The 23,198-nt window shown below is 44.5% G+C and overlaps 3 protein-coding genes across 3 annotated transcripts in view; 1 reads left to right on the top strand and 2 right to left on the bottom strand.

Moving 5' to 3' along the window:
• The window catches only part of LOC144697486 (uncharacterized), a 352,987-nt gene extending 347,982 nt beyond the window's left edge, over positions 1-5,005 (bottom strand). Inside the window, exon 1 of the mRNA XM_078569475.1 lies at positions 4,835-5,005. Within this exon, the coding sequence (XP_078425601.1) occupies positions 4,835-4,852 (18 nt within the window). The 5' untranslated portion in view covers positions 4,853-5,005. The remainder of the gene's footprint in view (positions 1-4,834) is intronic.
• The window catches only part of LOC144697531 (uncharacterized), a 161,592-nt gene that overhangs the window by 15,503 nt on the left and 122,891 nt on the right, over positions 1-23,198 (bottom strand). The gene's annotated exons all lie outside the window — the stretch shown is intronic.
• LOC144697464 (uncharacterized) overlaps positions 1-23,198 on the top strand; it is a 98,073-nt gene that overhangs the window by 46,898 nt on the left and 27,977 nt on the right. Inside the window, exon 4 of the mRNA XM_078569435.1 lies at positions 9,391-9,912. Within this exon, the coding sequence (XP_078425561.1) occupies positions 9,391-9,912 (522 nt within the window). The remainder of the gene's footprint in view (positions 1-9,390; positions 9,913-23,198) is intronic.

Raw genomic sequence — 23,198 nt, 5'->3', positions numbered from 1 at the left:
AGGCGAGGTTTTGGAAAGTGGAGATTGGAAACTCTCGTGTGAAGGACGGAATTCAGTGAGACTGGTTGGCTCACGGTGAGACAAGCGTCTGGGGGGAGTTGAGGAGAGATCCATAGCATCTGGTTGAGGTGACATCTGTCACTTGAGGTCAGAGTGTGGTGTGTCTGGCTACACGGTGTTATAGGTTTATATGGACTGGGTATTTACTATGTACATTAAAGTATAAAATAGCTTTTGTGACTTGAGTTATCCTTAAAAATCTGTATACATCTGTAAAGGTATAGGTGTGGGTGAAGGAACATTGCCAACCTTCACTCCTGCCTTGGCTCATCTGCTGCTGAAACTCATCCATTCCTTTGTTCCCTCTAAACCGGACTATTCCTAGCCTCCCACATAAAGATGGGGTGATTTAAAACTTTGCTTCCCGTGGCCTTACTCACACTAAGTCTCGTTCATCCAACACCCCTGTGCTCACTGAGCTACATAGGCTCCTGGTTAAGCAGCACCTGAAATGTTCAAATTCTCATCCTTTTTTCAAATTCCATCAATGACCTAGCCCCTCACTATCTCAATAATATCCTGCCACGCTCCAAGATGTCTGTGGTTATCCGATTCTGGCCTATTGAGCATCCCTGATTTTAACTGACCCACCATTGGTGACCGTGCCTTCAGCTGCCCAGGCCATAAGCTCTGGAATTCACTCCTTAGACCTCTCTGCCTCTCTCTCAAACTGTAAGACTCTCCTTATCACCATCCCTTTGACCAAACTTCTGATCATCTGCCCTGACGTCTCCTTATGTGCCTCAGTGTCAATTATTGGAATATAATATTCCTGTGAAATACTTTGGAATATTTTATAATATCCAGCGTGCTACATAAATACAACTTGTTGTGGTTGATTTGGACATATATCATCACTGAGTGAAAATTATGTAACTCCTTACCAAACAGCACCTTAACCACAGTGGCTGCAGCTGTTCAGGAAGATGGCCCACCAACATCTGACCAACAGACAACAGGGAATTGACAATAACTGCTTGACTTGTTACCCAAATACCAAGAATGGAGTTAACAAAAAAATCTCAGATGAAAATATTTGTTACTAAAACAATGCTCTTAAATGAATGGATAGTGTCCGTTTAGCAACCGAATCTCCCCCAGAATCTACTTCCCTTGACAGTCTCACATTGGAAATTGACTGTGTTCCAAAATCCTCGGAGTGAAATACACTCCAGTTCAAACTGATGCAACAAATAAAGACCCCCATCCAACACCCACCCAAATTCAAACCGGCTCCGAATTGGTCTGTCTGTGTTTCTGGACTCAGTTCTAAAAAAAACAATAAAACGAAAGCAAAACTCTCCAAGGCTGGGTCTGAAATTAAGAGATAAAATACTTTAAATACCTAGCAGGTCAGACGGCATTACCCGATTAAGATCGGCCTTCAGATTGCATGAAAACTCTCAGCGACAGCAGCTGAGTAATGGCGGCCAGCGCTCCCACAATACCATGTGCCCCAGAAACCGCTCTATCGAAAAGTTGTTAATTTTCTCATTGAAGATCGGTTGTCACAATGTGCAGGTGGCAACAATGGCGCAGAGAGTTAAGGAGGTGAAGAACTGCAGACATAAACAGGAAGACAACAGATTTGCAGACTTCACGGATAAATTGAAAATTTGATTCAAAACAGTGGAACTAATGCGGGTTGTGTCCCTGCTGATGGAGATAGACCGTATTCGAACCCACGGAACATCCTGGGTAGGATCAGCAGCCATTGTTACAGATACAAGCAAAAAACTGCGGATGCTGGAAATCCAAAACAAAAATAGAAATACCTGGAAAAACTCAGCAGATCTGGCAGCATCTGCGGAGAGGAACACAGTTAACGTTTCGAGTCCATATGACTCTTCAACAGAACTAAGTAAAAATAGAAGAGGTGAAATATAAGCTGGTTTAAGGTGGGGTGTGGGGTGGGGCAGAAAGAGCTGGATAGTGGGCCAGTGATAGGTGGAGATAACCACAAGATGTCATAGACAAAAGGACAAAGAGGTGTTGAAGGTGGTGATATTATCTAAGGAATGTGCTAATTAAGGGTAGAAAGCAGGACAAGCAAGGTACAGATAGCCCTAGTGGGGGTGGGGTGGGTTGAAGGAATTGAAAAAGGCTAAAAGGTAGAGATAAAACAATAGATGGAAATACATTTAAAAATAATGGAAATAGGTGGGAAAAGAAAAATCTATATATATTGGAAAAAAAGGGGGATCGGAAAAGGAGTGGGGATGGAGGAGAGAGTTCATGATCTAAAATTGTTGAACTCAATATTCAGTCCAGAAGGCTGTAAAGTGCCTAGTTGGAAGATGAGGTGCTGTTCCTCCAGTTTGCATTGAGCTTCATTGGAGCAATGCAGCAGGCCAAGGACAGACATGTGGGCATGAGAGCAGGGTGGTGTGTTGAAATGGCAAGCGACAAGAAGGTCTGGGTCATGCTTGCGGACAGACTGAAGGTGTTCAGCAAAGCGGTCACCCAGTCTGTGTTTGGTTTCTCCAATGTAGAGGAAACCGCATTGGGAGCGGCGAATGCAGTAGACTAAATTGAGGGAAGTGCAAGTGAAATGCTGCTTCACTTGAAAGGAGTATTTGGGCCCTTGAACGGTGAGGAGGGGGGAAGTAAAGGGGCAGATGTTGTTTTATCTCTACCTTTTAGCCTATTTCGATCCCTTCCCCCAACCCCACCCCCACTAGGGCTATCTGTCCCTTGCTCGTCCTGCTTTCTACCCTTAATGTCCCCATTATTACATTTCTTAGCTAATATCACCACCCTCAACACCTTTGTCCATTTGTCTATGACATCTTTTGGCAATCTCCACCTATCACTGGCCCTTTATCCAGCTCTACCTGTCCCACCCCCCATAAACCAGCTGATATTTCACCTCTTTTCTATTTTTCCTTAGTTCTGATGAAGAGTCATTCGGACTCAAAACGTTAGCTGTATTCCTCTCTGCAGATGCTGTCAGACCTGCTGAGTTTTTCCAGGTATTTTTGTTTTTGCTCTAGATTTCCAGCATCCGCAGTATTTTGCTTTTATCTGAGAAATTCGCAACATTCTCCTCCTGCTACCCGAACCAGGATGATCGCGCATGCGCCCTGCTGCACATTGCCCCCTATAAAGATGGCGGCCGTTACCCCGGGCCTGGCAAAGGGAGAAATCCAGAATTTTGCGGCCCGTTTTCTGCAAACACAAGACCTGTACCTTGTTATTTGGAGTTTGCGGCTTGCACTGTGTCTTTATGAAGCCTCCCTATCCACTCCGCTGGCTCCATTCCTCCTCACACACCCACTAACTCAGTTAGTTTGCTCCACTCGACATTCTCTCATCCGCTGTGAGCACCTTCAGTCACAGACCAGCACTGCGCATGCTCATGAAACAGGCAGCAAGGCACATGCGCATTTCGCTCACACTCTGATGCGCATGTGCAGGGAGCTACTAACGTGAGGATAGGGCACATTCTGCTCCCATTTGAATGCTGGGTAACCGCGCCGCCATTGAAAAGCCAATTTTATGAACTGAAAATTGTGTTTTGTGACCCGATGACGATTGAAGCCCAGAGCCAAGATATAACAGCATGAAGTCAATTGATGTGACAAACAAAGTGCACGCGCCCTCTGCCATAGTTCTGTCCTGGGTGTAAATAACTGCAGAATGCCTCCCTATAGTTAGAGGTGAACTCACTGGAGTTTCAGCAGGCAAATGTGAACAAATTATTTTTCTTCCCATACACAGAACATTTAAACTCTGAATTGTCAGTAACATCCGAAAAAGGAGCAGGAGTAAGCAATTCGGCCCCTCGAGCCTGATCCACCATTTAATAAGACCATGGCTGATCTGATATTAACCTCAGATCTGCATCTAATAACCTATCACCTCTTTGCTTATGATGAATCTATCCACCTCTGCCTCAAAAATATTTAAAGACTCTGCTTTCACCACCTTTTCAGGAAGAGAGTTCCAAAAACTCACCATCCTTTGAGAGAAAACAACTCAGCCTCATCTCTGTTTAAATAGGCGACCTCTTTTTTAAAAAGTCAGAAAATGACTAGATTTCTGCACGGGGCCAGTGGAAAGTACAGTTAACGTGATTGCCAAGGAGTGAGGAAGTGAATTTGCAGTTCAAGAGCACCTTGTTTGTACATTTTCCAGATTAAAACTTCAATTGAATTTATTGTTCTCCATCATAAGCGTATTAAAGATGGAAATCCATTAATATTTGGACTTTCAGCGAATCAATGGATATGGAGGGGGTGGGGGAGGGGAAGTAGAGTGGAGGTGGAAGATCATTCAATGATGGAGCAGGCTCAAGGGGACGAACCGTCTACCCCTGCTTTTATTTCTTGTGTTCTTTTGAACAACACTGTGAATCATTTACATTCAAGCACAGCCGATTCAGCACCCACCCTTTCACCTCCTCCCTACCAACATTCCACGTCCCCAAACACACTTTCCAGGTGGCAAAGTGATTTTCTTGTACTTCTTGGTATCTACTGATATGTATTCACTGCTCACGATGTGATCTCCTCTACACTGTGGAGACCAAATACCGATTGGGTGACTGCTGTATGGATCATCATCATTCGGTCTGCAGTCATGATCCTGAGCTTCAAGCCATTTACCAGTTTAATTCTCCACCCACTCCCTATCTGACCTTTCTGTCCTCAGCCTCCTGCATTGTTCCAATTAATCTCAATGGAAGCTGGAGGAACAGCAGCTCATCTTTGATTAGAGACTTTACAACCTTCCAGGCTCAACATTCATTTCAACAATTTCAGATCATAACTACCACTCCCATTTTTTTCATATAGTAGGTGCTGGTGATGATTCTGCTGTCACCATTTGTACTTCCTCTGGGCCTATTTTTTGTTTCTCCTCTTGTCCCATTAGTCGATTTCCTTGTCTCCAATGTTGCCTTGCACTATCATCCCGTTTGTCATTTAATCGCTCCAGCCTTCCATCTTATCACAAGACCGTTTGTTCTTTCCCCCTCTCACTCTCTCTTTTTACTGACTCTGTATTTGTTTGTAAAGTATTGAATCTCTAAATTCTTCCAGTTTGGTTAAAAGGTCACCTGAAACATTCGCTCAGTTTCCCTCTCCATAGAGGCTGTTTGAACTGCTGAGTGTTTCCAACGTTTGCTGTTTTGAGGTTGGATTTCCAGTATCTGCAGTATCTTGCTTTTGGATCACAGTGGATCAGTTTTCTGATTTATCGTTCCCTGTTTAGAGGTGAAGAAGGAGCTTTTGAAGAATGAGACAATAAGTGTAGGGGGACAGGGGGGTTCGACATGAAACTAAACTCACTGTTAATTCCTCCTGAATAACAATTGTAAACACAAAGCTTCCAGCCGGGATTGAACCGGGGACTTTCTCATGTAAAGTAAAGGTGATAATCAGTGCACTAGGGAAATGAATGTGAATCCCCCCCGGACAGAGGGGAACTGACCATCCATCTCTAGCTCTAATTCCCAAACAGAAAATGCTGCCAAGAATCAGCAAGTCAGGCTGAGTTAGTGGCCGCTCTCCCCATTTGAAACCGTCACAATGCCCGGCTGATTGACGGCAGCTCCGGACCAATAGGAAGAGGGGGCGGGACTGCAGGACCGGATGTGGCGGCTGGTCCTCCAACCAATCGGAGTGAATGAGGGGCAGGGCCGGGCAGGGGGTGAAGCATGCGCAGTGTTAGTAATGGCGATGGACAGATGGATCTTTCTCTGAGCCTCAATCGGTGAGTGGGTGAATGGCGGGGAGGAGGGAGCGATGGGTCCGCCGGGTGGGCGGAGAGGCTTTGCAAATATGTTGTATAAGAAGCAAATCCCGGGAATGATGCCGGGGAGACCGTCACCTGTTTGTATCGAGCGAGGCCGCAGCTTTTTCCCAGTTCCCGACCCGGGGGAGATGGCCGCCATCTTTGTTGGAGGCAATGTACAACAGGGCGCATGCGCGGCCGCCATCTTTGTAGGGGGCAATGTTTTTGGAATCTTTTCAATGATGACACAATGGGAACAACTTGTCCATCAAACTGCTTCACGCTTTGAGTTACAATGTCTTATTGATGAGGCAGAACAACGATATATGTCCAAGTCAGTGACAATAATTTACAATGTGCCTGTAACATAATAAAACATCACAAGGCATTTCACAGAAATGTTACAAAGTAACATTTGACACTGAGCCACATAAGGAGATATTAGGTCAGGTGACCAAAAGCTTGGTCAGAGAGGTAGGTTTTAAGGAGAATCTTAAAGGGGAGAAAGTGAGGTAGAGAAGTTTAAGGAAGAAATTCCAGAGCTTGAGGTCGAGGCAACTGAAAGAATGGTCACCAATGGTGGAGCAATTAAAATCAGAAATGTTCAGGAGGCTGGAATTAGATAAGTGTCGAGATCTCAGAGGGGTGTGTGGCTGGAGGAGGTTACAGAGATAGAGATGATCACAACCATGGAGGAAAACAAGGATGAGAATTTGAAAATGTAGGTGCTTCTAAAACAGGGATCTTTGTAGGTCAGTGAGCACAGAGGCGATTGGTGAACAAGACTTGGTGCAAGTAAGCACACGGGCAGCAGGGTTTTGGATGACTTGAAGATTACAGGGAGATTGAATGTGGGGGGCCGGCCGGGAGTGCATTAGGATAGTAAAGTCTAGAGGTAACAAAGAAATGGATGAGAGTTTCAGCAGCAGATGAGCTGATACTGGGGTGGAGTCAATAGATGTTACTGAGGTGGAAATAGGTGGTCTTGGTGATGATGTGGATATGTAGGTGGAAGCTCATCTTGGGGTGAAATATTTCACCATGGTTGTGAACAGTCTTGTTCAGCCTCAGACAGTTGTCAGGGAGAGGGATGGAGTCGGTGGATAGGGAGTGGAGTTTGTAGTGGGGACTGAAGACAATGGCTTCAGTCTTCCCAACATTTAAATGGAGGAAATTTCTGTTCATCCAGTGCTGAATGTCAGACAAGTCAGGACGGTGTGTGACTTGGAGGGGAACTTGGAGGTGATGGTCTTCACATATACCTGCCACCCTGGTCCTTCTGGGTGGTGGAGGTTGAGGGTTTGGGAGATTCTGTCAATGCTCTGGTTGTGTTGCAGATGTTTGAAATCATTCTCCTTCCACACTGCCTCCATCTCTCTCTCACTTTTTTTTATTCGTTCGGGAGGGAGCGATGGATCCTGCAGCTGGATGGATGTGGGCTTCACTGGCTGGGCCAGCATTTCTTGCCCATCCCTAGTTGCTCTTGAGAAGCTGTTGGTGAGCTGCCTTCTTGAACCACTGCACTCCATGTGGTGTAGGTACACCCACAGTGCACTTAGGAAGGGAGTTCCAGGATTTTGACCCAGTAACAGTGAAGGAATGGTGATATGTCTGCAAGTCAGGGTGGTGAGTGAATTGGAGGGGAATTTCCAGGTGGTGGTGTCCCCATCTATCCGCTCCTCTTGTCCTTCTGGATGGTAGTGGTCGTGGGTGTGAAAGTTGCTGTCTAAGTAGCCTCGTTGAATTCCTGCAGTGCATCTTGTGGATGGTACACATTCTGCTACTGTGCGAAGGTGGTAGAGGGAGTGAATGTTTGTGGATGTGGTGCCAATCAAGCAGGCTGCTTTGTCTGGAATGGTGTCAAGCTTCTTGAGTGTTGTGGGAACTGCACTTATTCAGGCAAGTGGGGAATATTCCAACACACTCCTGACTTGTGCCTTGAGGATGCTGGACAGGCTTTGGGGAGTCAGGAGGTGAGTTGCTCATCGCGTGATTCCTAGCCTCTGATCTGCTCTTGTAGCCACAGTATTTATATGGCTAGTCCAGTTCAGTTTCTGGTCAATGGTAACCCCCAGGATGTTGATAGTCGGGGATTCAGTGATGGTAATGCCGTTGAATGTCAAGGGGCGATGGTTGGATTCTCTCGAGTTGGAGATGGTCATTGCCTGACACTTGTGTGGTGCAAATGTAACTTGCCACTCGTCAGCCCAAGCCTGGATATTGCCCAGGTCTTTCTGCATTTGGACATGGGCTGCTTCAGTATCTGAGGAGTTACGAATGGTGCTGAACATTGTGCAATCATCAGCCAACATCCCCACATTTGACCTTATGATGGAAGGAAGGTCATTGATGACACAGCTGTTATTAGAAGAAAACATGCGATCTTGTGAGTATATAAAGAGTATAATTTGCAAAGCTAAATAAATCCCAAAAAGATAACTAGTTCTGATCTCTATATGAGAATCCAAAGTTTAAACTTTCCTTGTTACAGATATAAGAATTCTACAGACAGTAAGGATATCCATCAAATATGAAAGTAATATTTCCTTAACCTCCAGAATGTGAGATTCACTCCGTTCAGAACAGTTCTGAAGTCAATCAACGAGAACCTGATGAATCCCCCTGACAAATCTAAAGATTCAAGTTTGGGTTGAGATATTTATAATGAATTTTGGGGTTGTATAGTTAATGGCAGAAGATACCTATTTGATCACTAACAGACCTCCTCTAATTAGTATTCTATATTTGGCGAAAATACTAAAATTAGTATTCTATATTTGGCGAAAGGACCACCTATTATAATGAGCGTGCCCATTCAATTTCTAGGAAATGTTATTTTGAAATAATTCCTGAAAACTGGTCTTCCCGTAAAAGTCTTGTTGGTCAATGTTGCTGAGTCAAGGTATTGAGATAATGAAAATTGGGGCTGAGTATTTCATTTCTCTGTTTTGGGGTTTTAATTATCAGAGCCAGTATTGTAGCTTGTCTGTTAATGTCATAGCAAGAACCATGAAATCCCATTTTTTTAGGTGTGTGTATTTCTCATCAGTAAACTCACCTTTGTTGTGAGGGGATTTAACCTCGCTACTTTTGTGAACTAGTTTTGACCTCTGTTAAATTAAGTTTCACTGTGAATTTACCCAGAGTAACCTTTAACAAAAGATTCCTGTATTAATTCCATATTATTTGACCATTATTCCCTCAAGCCATTCCCTGAAGGACATTAGTGAACCAGTTGGGTTTTTATGACAATCCAGCAGTTTTCATGGTCACTTTTTCCTAGTGCTGGCCCCACAAATTCCCAGATTCATTCAGCTCAATTTCACAACCTGCCTTTGTGTTTTTGTGGGTTCTCTCTCACTCCCTTTTTTCTGTTTTAAATCAATTTCACAGGGAATTAGAAGGGGAGGATTTGCAGCCGGAAAACTGAAACCAAACATCACATCAGGATCTGACGGAGTTGCCAAATTTATTGTAACCTGAATATCATTGGATTTTGAACATGGAAGGAAAAAGCACCATTCACAGTGGGGAGAAACCGTACGCGTGTTGTGTGTGTGGACGAGGCTTCAGTCAATTATCTGGCCTTTCGAGACACAAGCAGAGTCACACTGGGGAGAAACCGTGGAAATGTGGAGAGTGTGGGAAGGGATTCCGTTACCCGTGTGAGCTGGAAGCTCATCAGCACAGTCACACTGGGGAGAGGCCGTTCATCTGCTCTAAGTGTGGGAAGGGATTCACTGATTCAACCCACCTGCTGATACACCAGCGAGTTCACACCGAGGAGAGACCATTTAAATGCCCAGACTGCGGGAAGGGTTTTAAAAGTTCTGGGAACCTGATTCGCCATCAACAGATTCACACTGACGAGAGACCGTTCAGATGCTCTCACTGTGGGACTGGGTTCAAAACATCATCTGAACTCACTGTACACCGGCGCAGTCACACTGGGGAGAGGCCGTTCACCTGCTCTGAGTGTGGAAAGGCATTTACTCAATCATCCAATCTTCTGAGACATGAGCGTGTTCACACTGGAGAGAGACCATTCACCTGCTCCAAGTGTGGGAAAGGATTCACTCAGTCATCTGCCCTGCTCAGACACCAGCGAGTTCACAAGTAACTACAGTGATTGGATTTTGCTGTTAATCACAACCAGGACTGAGCCATATTCATTCGGGCCTGTTTCTGCTGATGTTAATAAACTCCAGCCCAGTTATAGGGGTTCATATTTTGGATAAAAGTGAAATGAATCAGCTTTGTGCTCAACAAAGTTTGTCGAATCTTTGTATTATCTCCAAAACAAGTTAGTTCCTTTTGAAGTTCTCCCCCACTCCCCTCTCTCCTCCATCCTCACCTCCAACAGCAAGTGTGAGGAGCTTATGCAGCTTCTTTGTCACTGACATTGAGACAATCTGATCAGCTGCCTCTGCTGCTTCCCTCCCTTCCACTAACCCACTGGAACAAACTGTCTCTAAAGTTCCTATAAAGTCTTTAAACTGTCTAAGCCCTGAACCCACATCTTCCTTTATTTTCTCTCCCATCTCCCCTCCTGCCCTCTCAGTGTTCATCTTGTTCATGAGAACCACCTCCTGCTCCATTGACCCTATTCCCACTAAACTGCTGATTACCCAACTTCCCCATGTTCGCTGAGATTGTTAACAGTTCTTTCTCTCAGGTACTGTCCCTCTCTCCTTCAAATCTGTCATTCTCACCCTCCCCCCACCAACAAAAAACAAACCTTTGACCCCCACCATCCTTGCAAATTACTGCCCCACCTCCAACCTCCCTCTCCTCTCCACACTGTTTCAACATGCTGTCACCTCCCAAATACTGGGATTCTCAGTGTGAACAGGGTGGGATGTGTTTGGAGACAGGATGTTCCAGTTCCCCACTCTGGGATTCTCTGTGTGAACAGGGTGGGATGTGTTTGGAGACAGGATGTCCCAGTCCTGCTGCTGTACTCATTGTATGGTGTATATTTTATTTTACTGTAACTTACAAAATGTTCATATTCGGCTGTGTTGAATTCAATCTGACATCTACCTGCCCCATTTACTAACCTGAGTGTTCACACTGAATCACTCAGAGTCCTCTTCACAATTCCCCACACTCCCTATTTTCCTTCACCTTTGATGTAGTTCAATGGAATATATCAAGCTGGTATCACTGTCCATTCTCATGAACGGAAAGTGTAGTGGAGGCTCTTAACTTGATAGCTTCTGGAGATATTTGTATTGTTGTTTATGAACTTTTTAGTGGATGCATTTGATAGTCTGGCCACTACTGCAGACCAATGCAGTGGGGGTAAAGTGAAGATATTTTGACAAAGACCCAGTTTGACCTTCTGATAAGATCGCCTGAAAGACTAAGAACAGCTTTTATCAGATAGAGTGTGTGCCATGATGTTGGCGTACTGGTATGAGTGTACAGATTTGTCATGTGTGAAATCATTAACGTGTGGAAATGCATGTTGAACCTGCAGTAAAGAATGGGTCTCAAACATGCTCAGCTATTCGACAACAGAACAACGTAAAGTTCTGTTGAATAGTCATACGGACTCGAAACATTAACTGTATTCCTCTCCGCAGATGCTGTCAGACCTGCTGAGTTTTTCCAGGTATTTTTGTTTTTGTTTTGGATTTCCAGCATCCGCAGTTTTTTGCTTTTATATTAACGTAAAGTGATTACCGTGGGCAGCAGAGTGAGTCAACATTTCTAAATCATTAAGGTATTGACACATAGACTGTGGAGAAACTGACTTTAAAACAATCGAGATAGAACTAAACACACTGGAAATTGTCAGAAGGAGCAACATTAAAGTAAAGGGGATTTGGGTGGGGTTGGTTGGAGGCCAAGGAGAAATAATACTTAATAAGAATTATCCACAAGATGGATGCAGGTGAAGGGAAAACTGGAGAATCTTTTAAGTCCATGCAGGATCTGTTGCTTTAATAATTTAGAATCAGGAGCACTGCTGTAAAAGGATAAGGAATATGATTGAAAGAGGTGATCTGTATGTGAGGAATGCCAATTCAATTTGATGGCGATCAGATTATTCTGGTAACTTTATTGTGTTACCTACGATATATCAACAAGAAATGAGGAAAACAAGCTTGTAGCTTAGAAATAACGAGATTAGTCAGAAATCAGTTGTGAAAACTCAGTCAGGATTTTTCCTCACTCAAGCTGGGGAGATCTGTAAGAAAATTGCTCTATAATGATGTCTAAAATCTTAAGATCTCGTTAATATTCAATATATTCCTTGTGAAGAAAATTCCGACAGCAGTTTGCAGATTGAAAAACACAGGACAGGCCAAGCACATGTCTCCAGCACAGACATTCCTGAGAGAATCTCATGACCCACAGGTTAAAAACAGGCTCTCAAGAGGAAAACAATCACTTGGGACAGAAAAGAGATTTTTGATGTGATCCACGCTGGGCAGCCTCCGTCAAACAGAAGGCGACTGGAGAAAAACTTCCCAACACTTCAGTTAAGAAGCAGAAGGGGCTGCCTCCCCAGCCATTGGCAACAGATACCAACATTCTGCCTGTGTCACCCATTTGTTCATCCTCTGGGAACAGTAAACTGCTCTTACCTTCCAGGAGTCATGCGCTCTTTCTATCTGTTTAGTTTATGTATTATATTTCAACTTTCTACCTCAAGATCTACTTAAGACAACATCATAACCTCCCTTAGTGCATAATCTATGACTGCCAAACATTGGACAGTACAGAGAGAGATTTATGTTGTATCTAACCCCATGCTGTACCTGTCCTGGGAGTGATTGATGTGGACAGTGTAGAGGGAGCTTTACTCAGTATCTAACCCCGTGCTGTACCTGTCCTGGGAGTGTTTGATGGGGACAGTGTAGAGGGAGCTTTACTCTGTATCTAACCCCATGCTGTACCTGTCCTGGGAGTGATTGATGTGGACAGTGTAGAGGGAGCTCTACTCAGTATCTAACCCTGTGCTGTACCTGTCCTGGGAGTGTTTGAGGGGGACAGTATAGATGGAGCTTTACTCTTTTACTAACCCCACATTGTTGCTGCCCTGGGGATGTTTGCTGGGGACAGTAGATTGTAGAGGGAGCTTTACTCTGTATCTAAACCATGCAGGATTTGACTGGAGAATGATTTTAGCAGACACTCAATGCTCAGGATGCCCCATTCTCCAGCACTGACTTGTTTCACCTCTTGGAGAACAATATTTAACCCAGAGATAAGAGAGGCCAGCAGTTTATCCCCCGCCCACAGCTCCAAGGTACAGTGAGTGACCTGAGTATTGTTGTACTGTCTGCTCAATATTTCACCCATGGGCCTGAGCCTTTCAGTAATGATTTCACTTTGTTCTCCTCCAGTTACTGACTCACCGACTAGTGGAAATAGTTTTTCCTCATTTACCTGATGGGATTTTGAACTCCTCCCTCAGATCTCCAATGACCCTTTGTTCTCATGAAAAGTTCCCCAGTTTCTGGAATCTCTCCTGATAATTAAAGTCTCTCTTCCCTGGATTCATCTCAGTGAATCTCCTCTGCACTCTCTCCATGGCCTCGACATCCTTACTGGTGTAAAATCCCCATAACTTGACCTAATATTCTATCTGCAGCCAAACCGATGATTTGTACAGGCTTACATGACCTTTGTCCTTTTGTACTCTACACCCTGAATTGTAAAAGCTAGGATCCCATGTGCTTCTTAAACACTTTAACTCCCCCTCTCTCCCATTTTTAAAGGTCTGTGTCTCTGAATACCTTTTGAGTGTTTGAGATTGACAAAAGATGGCTAAATATACATTGAGGTGAAATGTCTGATATAATGTGTATTATGGGATAGAGAAGTTTAGTCTGAGTTAGAAACTCAAACAGGCTCTTCACTGCAGACAGATCACCATGGCAACACTGATAAGACATTCCATTGCCCAGAGTCGGCTCGTTGGAAACTCGAATCAGATCAGGGAAAAGGACAGAGTTTCTCTGTTATTAACCACAATATAAACTGAAACCAGAGTGAGGAATGGAATAGATCAGATTATAATGTGTGATGTTTATACCTATAATTGCAAAACCATCAGAAATAACAGAATTAACAGTGGGCAGGGGAGTTTAGGGAGATGAGAAAATTCCAGAAGAAAAGTAACTGCTGGGAACCAGGGAATGTGTCCTTGTAAATCACAGATTAGAGAAATTCCAGCTGTCTTATCCTCACTTCCTGCCAAAACCCAGCAGAGAAGACAAAGAAGTGTCAGGGGCCAGAGCTGGATCACTACAGGGTATAAAGTGAGGGGATACTGATGTAAGGGGGCAGTCGGGACTGGAATCAACAGAACGTTGACCTCATGTAAGTGACTGTGGACATAAGGGACTTGCATGCTTACTCTGATTGATGGATCAATATAAGATACGATAGAGGACAGGAAATCTGATCAGTTTATATTTTTTATAAAGTTTTAAAGCAGACTCTCGAACTTTCTAATGAATAAGGCAAGGTATTTGGTCGAATCTTCTATCTCTTTACTGTTCTCTTACTCTGCGCCATCTAAATCTTTCCCACTTTTTATCTTTAATAACTTATGAAATTCATCACCCCATGTTTTTGTTTAATTTCATCTGATATCTACCTGTCCCATTAGAATTATGGAATGCTTACATCACAGGAGGCCATTCAGCTCATGTGTCTTTGCCAGCTCTCTGCAAGAATAATTTACCCAGTGCCTTTTCCCCGTAACCCTGAAACCTTTCCCTCTTCAGATATTGATCCACCTTTGATCTGAAAGTCCCGATTAGGTCAGTCTCTGTAACACTCTCAGACAGTGCATTCCAGATCCAAACCACTCACTGTGTGAAAAAACATTTCCTCATGTCACCATTGCTTCTTTTTCCAATTAAGTTGAACCTGTGCCCTCTTGTTTTCGATCCTTCCACAAATGGGAACAGTTTCTTCCTATTGACTCTGTCCAGACCCCTCAACCTTCTCTTCTCCAGGGACAACAGTCCCAACTTCTCCAATCTATCCACGTAAGTGCAGCTCCTCAAACCTGGAACTATTCTTGTGAATCTTATCTGGCGTCACATCCTTCCTAAAGTCTGGTGCCCAGAACTGGACACAATACTCCAGTGGAGGCCAAACTGTGTTTTTTTAATGGGTTTAACATAATTTGATTACTTTTGTATACCATGCCTCTATTTATAAAGCCCAGAATACGATATGTTTTCTGAGACAATTTCTCAAACTGCCCTCACTGTATTTTGATTCAGGACTCCACGATTTTAACTCTACCCTGTAAATTGTGACAACATTCCTCCAGTTAACAAATAGTGAACAGCAGGAGTTTCTGTTGGACAGAGCAGTTTCTGGGGTGTGGAGGATTGTGGGAAATGTGACCTCCATTAATCAGCAGCAAAGAGATGATGACACCATCACTGACTGGAAATTCCACAGAGACATCACCCCACTCACTGGGGTTTTCCTCAAAGGTGCGATTTTTGAAACCTCTGACTCCAGTGTTTCTGATATTTTTCCAACTGCAGTCTCTAGCAGGAGATTTCATCATTGAAAAGTGAAATTGTTTCCGAGGTGACCATTTCACAGGGTGAAACATAACTTCACCACACGGACTGCAGCGGTTCATGAAGGTCAAAAGTCATCTTCTCCACAGGCAGCTGGGGATTGACAATATTTGCTGGTCTTCTTCGTGAAAGGGCAGGGGAGTGGGACTGGCTCATTTGCGCTTACAGAGAGCCAGCACAGGCAGGACAGGTGAATGGCCTCCACCTGTATTATAAACAGTCAATGGATTGGAGTGGAGTGGGATTGACTCACAGCCTGAGTTACAACTTTAAGGACAGGAAGAGAGAGAATCTGGAGAGGAGAAAAGAATTAGTAGGAGACCGGACACTGAATCTGGAACAATGAGCAGAGAGGAGGAGTGTGTGGAACAGGGATTTATAGATTTGGGGGAATGAAAGAGGAAACAATATTCCATAGGAACTAGAATTGTCTGTTCTGAATTTCTATCCTGTACTGACATTGATGACTTTTGTAAACTGTGTTTACAGGGGATTAGAGGGAAAGTATTTTCAGATGGGAAACTCAAACCAAAAATCTCGACAAGATCTTATAGAAACACTGAATTCATAAATGACCAGCCTTTGACTATGGAAGGAGAAATGTTTGTCTGTTCTGCCTGTGGGGAAGATTCACATCATAATTTGACTGGAAACTCACCCGAGTCAGAACATATGTCGGGGTCAAACCTGACATCACTTGGGCAAAAAGTCTGGTTTAGTCTCAGACAGTTGCCAGGGAGAGGAATCGAGTTGGTCTCTAGGGAATGAAAACAATGGCTTCGGTCTTCCCAGTATTTAATTGGAGGAAATTTCTGCACATCCACCATTGAATATCAGACAAACAGTCTGATAATTTAATAAAAGTGGAGAAGTGGAGAGAGGTGGAGGTGAGGTAGAGCTGGGCACTGACAGTGTACATGTGTTAACTGACACTGTGTTTTCAGAAAATGTCGTTGTGGGGAGAATGGTGATGAGAAATAAGAGGAGGCTAAGGCTGGATCCTTTGGGGACACCAGAGGTAACTGTGGGAGTGGGAAGGGAAGACATTACAAGTAATTCACTGGCGATGGTTAGATAGAGAAGAATGGAACCAGGAGGGAGCAGCCCCACCCAGCTGGACGACAGTGGAGAGGTGTTGGAGCAGAATGGTGTGGTCAACCTTGTCAAAGGCTGCAGACACATCGAGAAGAATGAGAAGAGATGGTTTACCTTTATCCCAGTCACATAGGATGTCACTATTGGCTTTGATCAGAGCTGTTTCAGTACAGTGGCAGAAACCTGATTGGAGGGATTCAGACAGGGAGTTCTGGGAAAGATGGGCACGGATTTGGGAGATGACAACATGTTCAAGGAGTTTGGAGAGGAAAGGAAGGTTGGAGATGGGACAGCAGTTTGCAAGGACAAGGCCAAAGGTTTGTTTATTGACGAGGGCTTGATGATGTCAGATTTGAAGGAGAGAGGGACAGTAAATGAAGAGAGAGAACCATTAACAATCTCAGTGAACATGGGGAAGTTGGGTGACCAGCAGTTTAGTGGGAATAGGCTCAATGGAGCAGGAGGTGGGTCTCTTGGACAAGATGAGCACTAAGGTGGCATGAGAGAAGATGGGAGCGAAACTAAAGAAAGATGTGGGTTCAGGGCTCGGACAAGAGGGATCTTTAGAGACAGTTTGTCCCGGTGGACTAGTGGAAGGGAGGGAAGCAGCAGAGGCAGCTGATCGGATTGTCTCAATCTTAGTGATAAAGAAGCTCCATGAGCTCCTCACACTTGTTGTTGGAGGTGAGGATGGAGGAGACAGGGGAGAGGGAGAGCCCTTCAAAAGGAACTAACTTGTATGTTTAACACAGAGCTGATTTATTTGACTTTATTCAGAATATTAACAGCTATAATTGGGTTGGAGTTTATTAACATTAGTAGAAACAGACCCCAATCAACATGGTTCAGTCCAGGATGCAATTAACAGCAAAATCCATTCACTGATGTCACTTGTGAATTCGCTGGTGTCTCAGCAGGTGGGATAACTGAGTAAATCCCTTCTCACACTCGGAGCAGATGAATGGTCTCTCTCCAGTGTGAACTCGCTGGTGTGTCAACAGGTTGGGTAACTGAGTGAATCCCTTCCCACATGCGGGGCAGGTGAACGGTCTCTCTCCGCTGTGAACTCGCTGGTGTACTGTGAGTTGAGATGACCACCTGAACCCAGTCCCACATTGAGAGCACCTGAATGGTCTCTCGTCAGTGTGAACATGTCGATGGGACATCAGTTCACTGGAGCTTTTATAGCACTTCCCGCAGTCTGAGCATTTGAATGGTCTCTCCCCAGTGTGAATTCGCTGGTGTTTCAGCAGGTTAGTTGACTGAGTGAATCCCTTCCCACCCACTGTGCAGGTGAATGGTCTCTCCCCAGTGTGAACTCGCTGGTGGACCAGCAGGTCAGATGTCTGAGTGAATCCTTTCCCACATGTGGAGCAGGTGAACGGTCTCTCCACAGTGTGAAGTCACTCATGTTTCAGCAAGTTGAATGGCTGAGTGAATCCCTTCCCACACACGGAGCAGGTAAATGGTTTCTCCCCAGTGTGAACTCGCTGGTGTGTCAGCAGATGGGATGAACAAGTGAATCCTTTCCCACACGTGGAGCAGATGAATGATCTCTCTCCAGTGTGACTGTGCCGATGAGTTTCCAGTTCAGACGGGTAATTGAATCCCTTACCACAGTCCCCACATTTCCATGGTTTCTCCCTGTTGTCCCTGCATGTATGTTTTGACAGAGCAGATGATCGGCTGAAGCCTTGTCCACACACAGAACATGTGTTTGGTTTCTCCCCACTGTGAATGGTGCTTTTTCCTTCCATGCTCAAAATCCTATGATATTCAGGTTACGATAAATTGGGCTACTCCGTCAGATCCTGATGTGATGTTTGGATTGAGTTTCCCGACTGCAAATTCTCCCCTTCTAACACCCTGTGGAATTGATTTAAAACAGAAAAGAGGGAGTGAAAGAGAACCCACAAAAACACAAAGACAAGTTGTGAAATTGAGCTGAATGAATCTGGGAATTTGTGGGGCCGGCACTAGGAAAAAGTGACCGTGAAAACTGCTGGATTGTCATAAAAACACAACTGGTTCACTAATGTCCTTCAGGGAAGGGAACCTGTCACCTGGTCTGGGCCTACACAAGACTCTGGTGTCAATAATAAAACAAGTGTTAGGGGCAGCAGGAGACCACATGGCCCTTTGAGCCTGCTTCGTCATTCAATACGATTGTGGCTTCTCTTGGGCTTCATCTCCACTTTCCCACCCACTCCCCATATTCCTCGACTCCCTGAGAGACCAAAAATCTCCCCATCTCAGCCTGAAATATATTCAATGATGGAGCATCCACAACCTGCTGGGCTGGAGAATTCTATGTGACAAGACGGAGAAAAGGAGAAAGAGAGAAAGTCAGAGCGAGGAGTGGGAGAGGCAGAGGGTGAGGAGAGGGCTTTTCATAGACCTCCAAATAAACCAGAACTTTGACAGAATCTCCCAAACCTTCAACCTCTACCCCCGAGAAGGATCAGGGTAGCAAGTCTATGTGAACACCATCACCTCCAAGTTCCCCTTCAAGTCACACACTGTTCTGACTTGTCTGACATCCAGCACTGGATGAACAGAAATTTCCTTCATTCAAATATTTGGAAGATTGAAGCCATTGTCTTCAGTCCCCACTACAAACTCCACTCCCTAGACACCAACTCCATCCCTCTCCTGACAACTGTCTGAGACTGAACCAGACTGTTCACAAACATGGTGAAATATTTCACCCCAAGATGAGCTTCCAACCACATATCCACATCGTCACCAAGACCGCCTATTTCCACCTCAGTAACATCGCCCGACTCCACCCCTTATTTTCAAATTCCTGTATGGCTGCTCCCTGTTGCTGGAATCTCCTCCAGCATCACAACCCTCGGAGATATCTGTGCTCCTCTAATTTGGCCTACTGAGCGTTCCTGATTTGTATTGTTCCACATTCGTGCCCATTCTGTCACTTTGCAAGGCTTCAAGCTCTGGAATTCACTCCCTAAACCTCTCCCATTCTCTACCTCATTTTCTTCCTTTAAAATACTCCGTAAAACCCACATCTTTGACCAAACGCTTGGTCACCTGCCCTAATATCTCCCCATGTGGCTCAGTGTCAAACCTTGCTTTGTAACATTTCTGTGAAATGCCTTGGAACATTGTCTTACATTAAAAGTGCTTTATAAATACAAATTGTTGTTGTTGATTTGGACATATATCACTGTTCCTTCATCATCACTGGGTGAATAACCTGTAACTCCTTACCTAACAGCATTGTGGAAGTATCTTCACCACACGCACTGCAGTGGTTCAAGAAGGTCAAACATCATCTTCCCCACAGGCAACTGGGGATTGGCAATATTTGCTGGTATCTGTGGAGAGGGAAACAGAGTTAATATTTCAGGGTTCGCAGAATGAATTACAGGGAGTAAAAATGCTGCAGAATTTGATGATCAATATAAGCTCAGAATTGTAAGAGAAATGGACTATAGCGCAGGAAAAACAATTCCTGACTATGAAAGATACTGTGGGGAGATAAAGCTGGGAAGCCAGCAACACATGGTTGGGGGATAGGCAGCAGTGGAAACCTCACTGGGACACGGTCAGCAGAAGTAACAATAAAATACTAAACATAACTCAAATAGATCCATTATTAGAGACAAGGGAAGGTGGACAATGGCAGGGAGGTGATCAAGGAGGGCAGAGGTGAAACAGAGCAATGGATGGACATGGATTCAAATCCTCAGTTAAGGAGCCACACCAGTCCCGGAGACAATGAACCTCTCACAGAAAACAGAGCATAGAACTAAAAGCTCTAAATTGTAGATGGATGGTGAAAAGTACCTCTGAAACAAATTCACCATTTTCAACTTTAAACTCTCCTGCTGGAGCCTGCAGCTGGAAAGATATCAGAAGCACTGGAGTCAGAGAAAAATCTCCCAGTTGAGGAAATACCCGAGAAGCGGGGTGATGTCACCGTGTAATTGCTGATGTGTGATGATGTCACAGACACGGACACAGAACATCTGGGTCTGTGCAAACCAGTGATCACCACACATTATGAAGGATGTGAGGGTCCTTGATAGGGGGCAGAGGAGATTTATCAGAATGGGTCGAGGGATGAGGGATTTTAATTGTAAGATTAAATTCGAGAAACTGGCGTTGTTCTCCTCGGAGTAAAGTAGCTTGAGGGGAGATTTGATAGAGGTGTACAGGATTATAAAAGGTAGTTAAATAAAACCTGTTCCCATTAGCTGATTATGAAAGGATTAAGGGACAGAGATTTAAGATTTTAGGTAAGATCCACAACGTAAGTAAGAGATTTTTTACCCAGTAACTGAAAATGTCCTGGAACTCAATGCTTACATTCAAAGGCTGGTGTTAGTCAGGTCCTGGTGAATCAAGTGACTTTCAGATTTTGACATGATGTTTGGTTTTAGTTTCTCATCTCCCTCAAGTATCCCTTGAGTTCCCCCTCCTCTTCTAAAATCTGGATATGGAATTCAAAAAATCCATCCCTGTCAGCCCAGGATAGAAATGCACAATATTCTCTCCTCCTGCTACCTGAACCAAGATGACCGCGCATGCGCCCGGCTGCACACTGCGCCTATAAAGATGGCGGCCGTTACCCCGGGCCTGGCGAAGGGAGAAATCCAGAACTTTTCGGCCCGTTTTCTGTAAACACAAGACCGGTACCTTGTTATTTGGGGTCTGCGGCCTGCACTGTGTCTTTATGAAGCCTCCATCCCCACTCCACTGGCTCCATTCCTCCTCACACACCCACTAACTCTGTCAAAAACAAAAAACTACTGCGGATGCTGGAAATCCAAAACAAAAACAGAATTACCTGGAAAAACTCAGCAGGTCTGGCAGCATCCAGTTCAGCTGAAGGGTCATGAGGACTCAAAACGTCAACTCTTTTCTTCTCCGCCGATGCTGCCAGACCTGCTGAGTTTTTCCAGGTAATTCTGTTTTTGTTTTTTTCACTAACTTTGTTAGTTTGTTCCACTCGACATTCTCTCACCCACTCTGAGCAGCTTCAGTCACAGACCCGCACTGCGCATGCTCATAAAAGAGACTGCAATGCGCATGCCCCACCACACTCAGCAGCGCGTCTGCGCTTGGCGCTGCTTTTGTGAGGATAGGGCACATTCTGCCCCGCAGCGAATGCTGGGTGGCCACTCCGCCATTGAAAGATCATGTTGTCGAACAGTAACCTATGCCCTGTATTCAGAATACGATGGGTGTCATTGGGGCAAGGCATAAAATTGTTAAATCAATTGATGCAGTGGCCAAATTGCTCCGGGGTCCACCGCAATTCTCTCCTGGATGCAGAACAAACCCCGACAGTTAGATCTGAACTCAGTGGAGTTTCAGCAGATGGGGTGAGCTCGTGACTTTCCCCCCTATACTTGGAACATTTAGACCGTGTCTTGCCAACATCTCTGCTCCGATTGTGGATCAAATCTTTTGAACTTTTAAAGTTGGAGTGTTAACGTGTGGGCAAACTGAATAAAGCCCTTTGCACACGTGAAGTATTTGAATGGTCTCCCCCCAGCAAGAGTGTGTTGCTGTGTCAGTAAATGGGATGAGAGTGAATCCCTTTCCAATTTTAACTGGTGAACAATCTGTTTACAGTGTGAGTTTACCTACACATTTTCAGCTCAGACATGGATCTCAAAATCCACTGGTAATGGGTTCCACATTCTTAGCACTACATAAGAAAAAGGAGCAGGAGAAGGCCATTCGGCCCCTCAACCCTGCTCCGCCATTTAATAAGATCATGGCTGACCTCAGAGTAACCTGAAATATGTACCCTACCTCTCCCCGACAACCTATCACCCCCTTGCTTACCAAGAATATATCCACCATTGCCTTAAAAATATTCAAAGACTTTGCTTCCACAGCAAAAAGGAGCAGAGTTCCAAAGTTTCACGGCACTCTGAAAGAAAAAATAAATTGCCTCATCTCCGTTTTAAATGGGTAACCCCTTGTTTTTAAACAGTGATCCCGAGTTGAAGATTCTCTCACAAGAGGTAACATCCTCTCCAAATCCGCCCTGTCAAGTACCCTGAGGACCTTATATGTTTCACTGATCAGGTAAAGTAAAGCAAAATACTGCAGATGCTGGTTATCTGAAATAAAAACAGAAAATGCTGGAATTCTCAGCAGACCTGGTAGTGATTGTGGAGAGAGAGACATGGTTTTCATTTCAGGTCTGTAACCTTTCATCAGAACTGCACTGCATCTGAAATGATAATTATGCCTCTCATTCCAAAGATGCTGCCAGATGTGTTAAGGGAACTCAAGAAGGAAATGCAAACCCCCTTCGAGGAATGGAATCCAATGCGAATGAAGGGTGAACTGCCCGACTGACCAGAGACAGTCAAGGTACCTTTCCCTCCTTTAAGACGCTGGAGCAGTGACTCTGATGTTATCAGTTAAATTAACTGATCTGAGACATTGAAAGGATCCTCGTTACTGCACATCAGGAATTCAAACCTAATATCGACTTTGGGACAATCAGAATGCTTGGTCACAGACAAGACAGTGAAAGGGTCGACGGGAAATGGCACCAGTTGTAGGAAATCTGGTTCCTGGTGACATGGATGTGTCTGCAGTGGGTGAGATCAGACTGTTTCCATATATCCACAATGAATGTCACACCCTTTATTTTGGAAAAGTAAAACTGATAGAGAGCGATAACCATCTGGGTAGTGGCAATCTGAAGATTAGACTCACTGACACCCTGGTTGGGATACCTTGTGGTTGAAG

This window comes from Cetorhinus maximus, chromosome 23 (genome assembly GCF_964194155.1).
Source record: "Cetorhinus maximus chromosome 23, sCetMax3.hap1.1, whole genome shotgun sequence".
Taxonomy (NCBI): domain Eukaryota; kingdom Metazoa; phylum Chordata; class Chondrichthyes; order Lamniformes; family Cetorhinidae; genus Cetorhinus; species Cetorhinus maximus.
The sequence above is the reverse complement of the archived record's forward strand: the minus strand, read 5'-3'. Positions and strand labels throughout refer to the sequence as shown.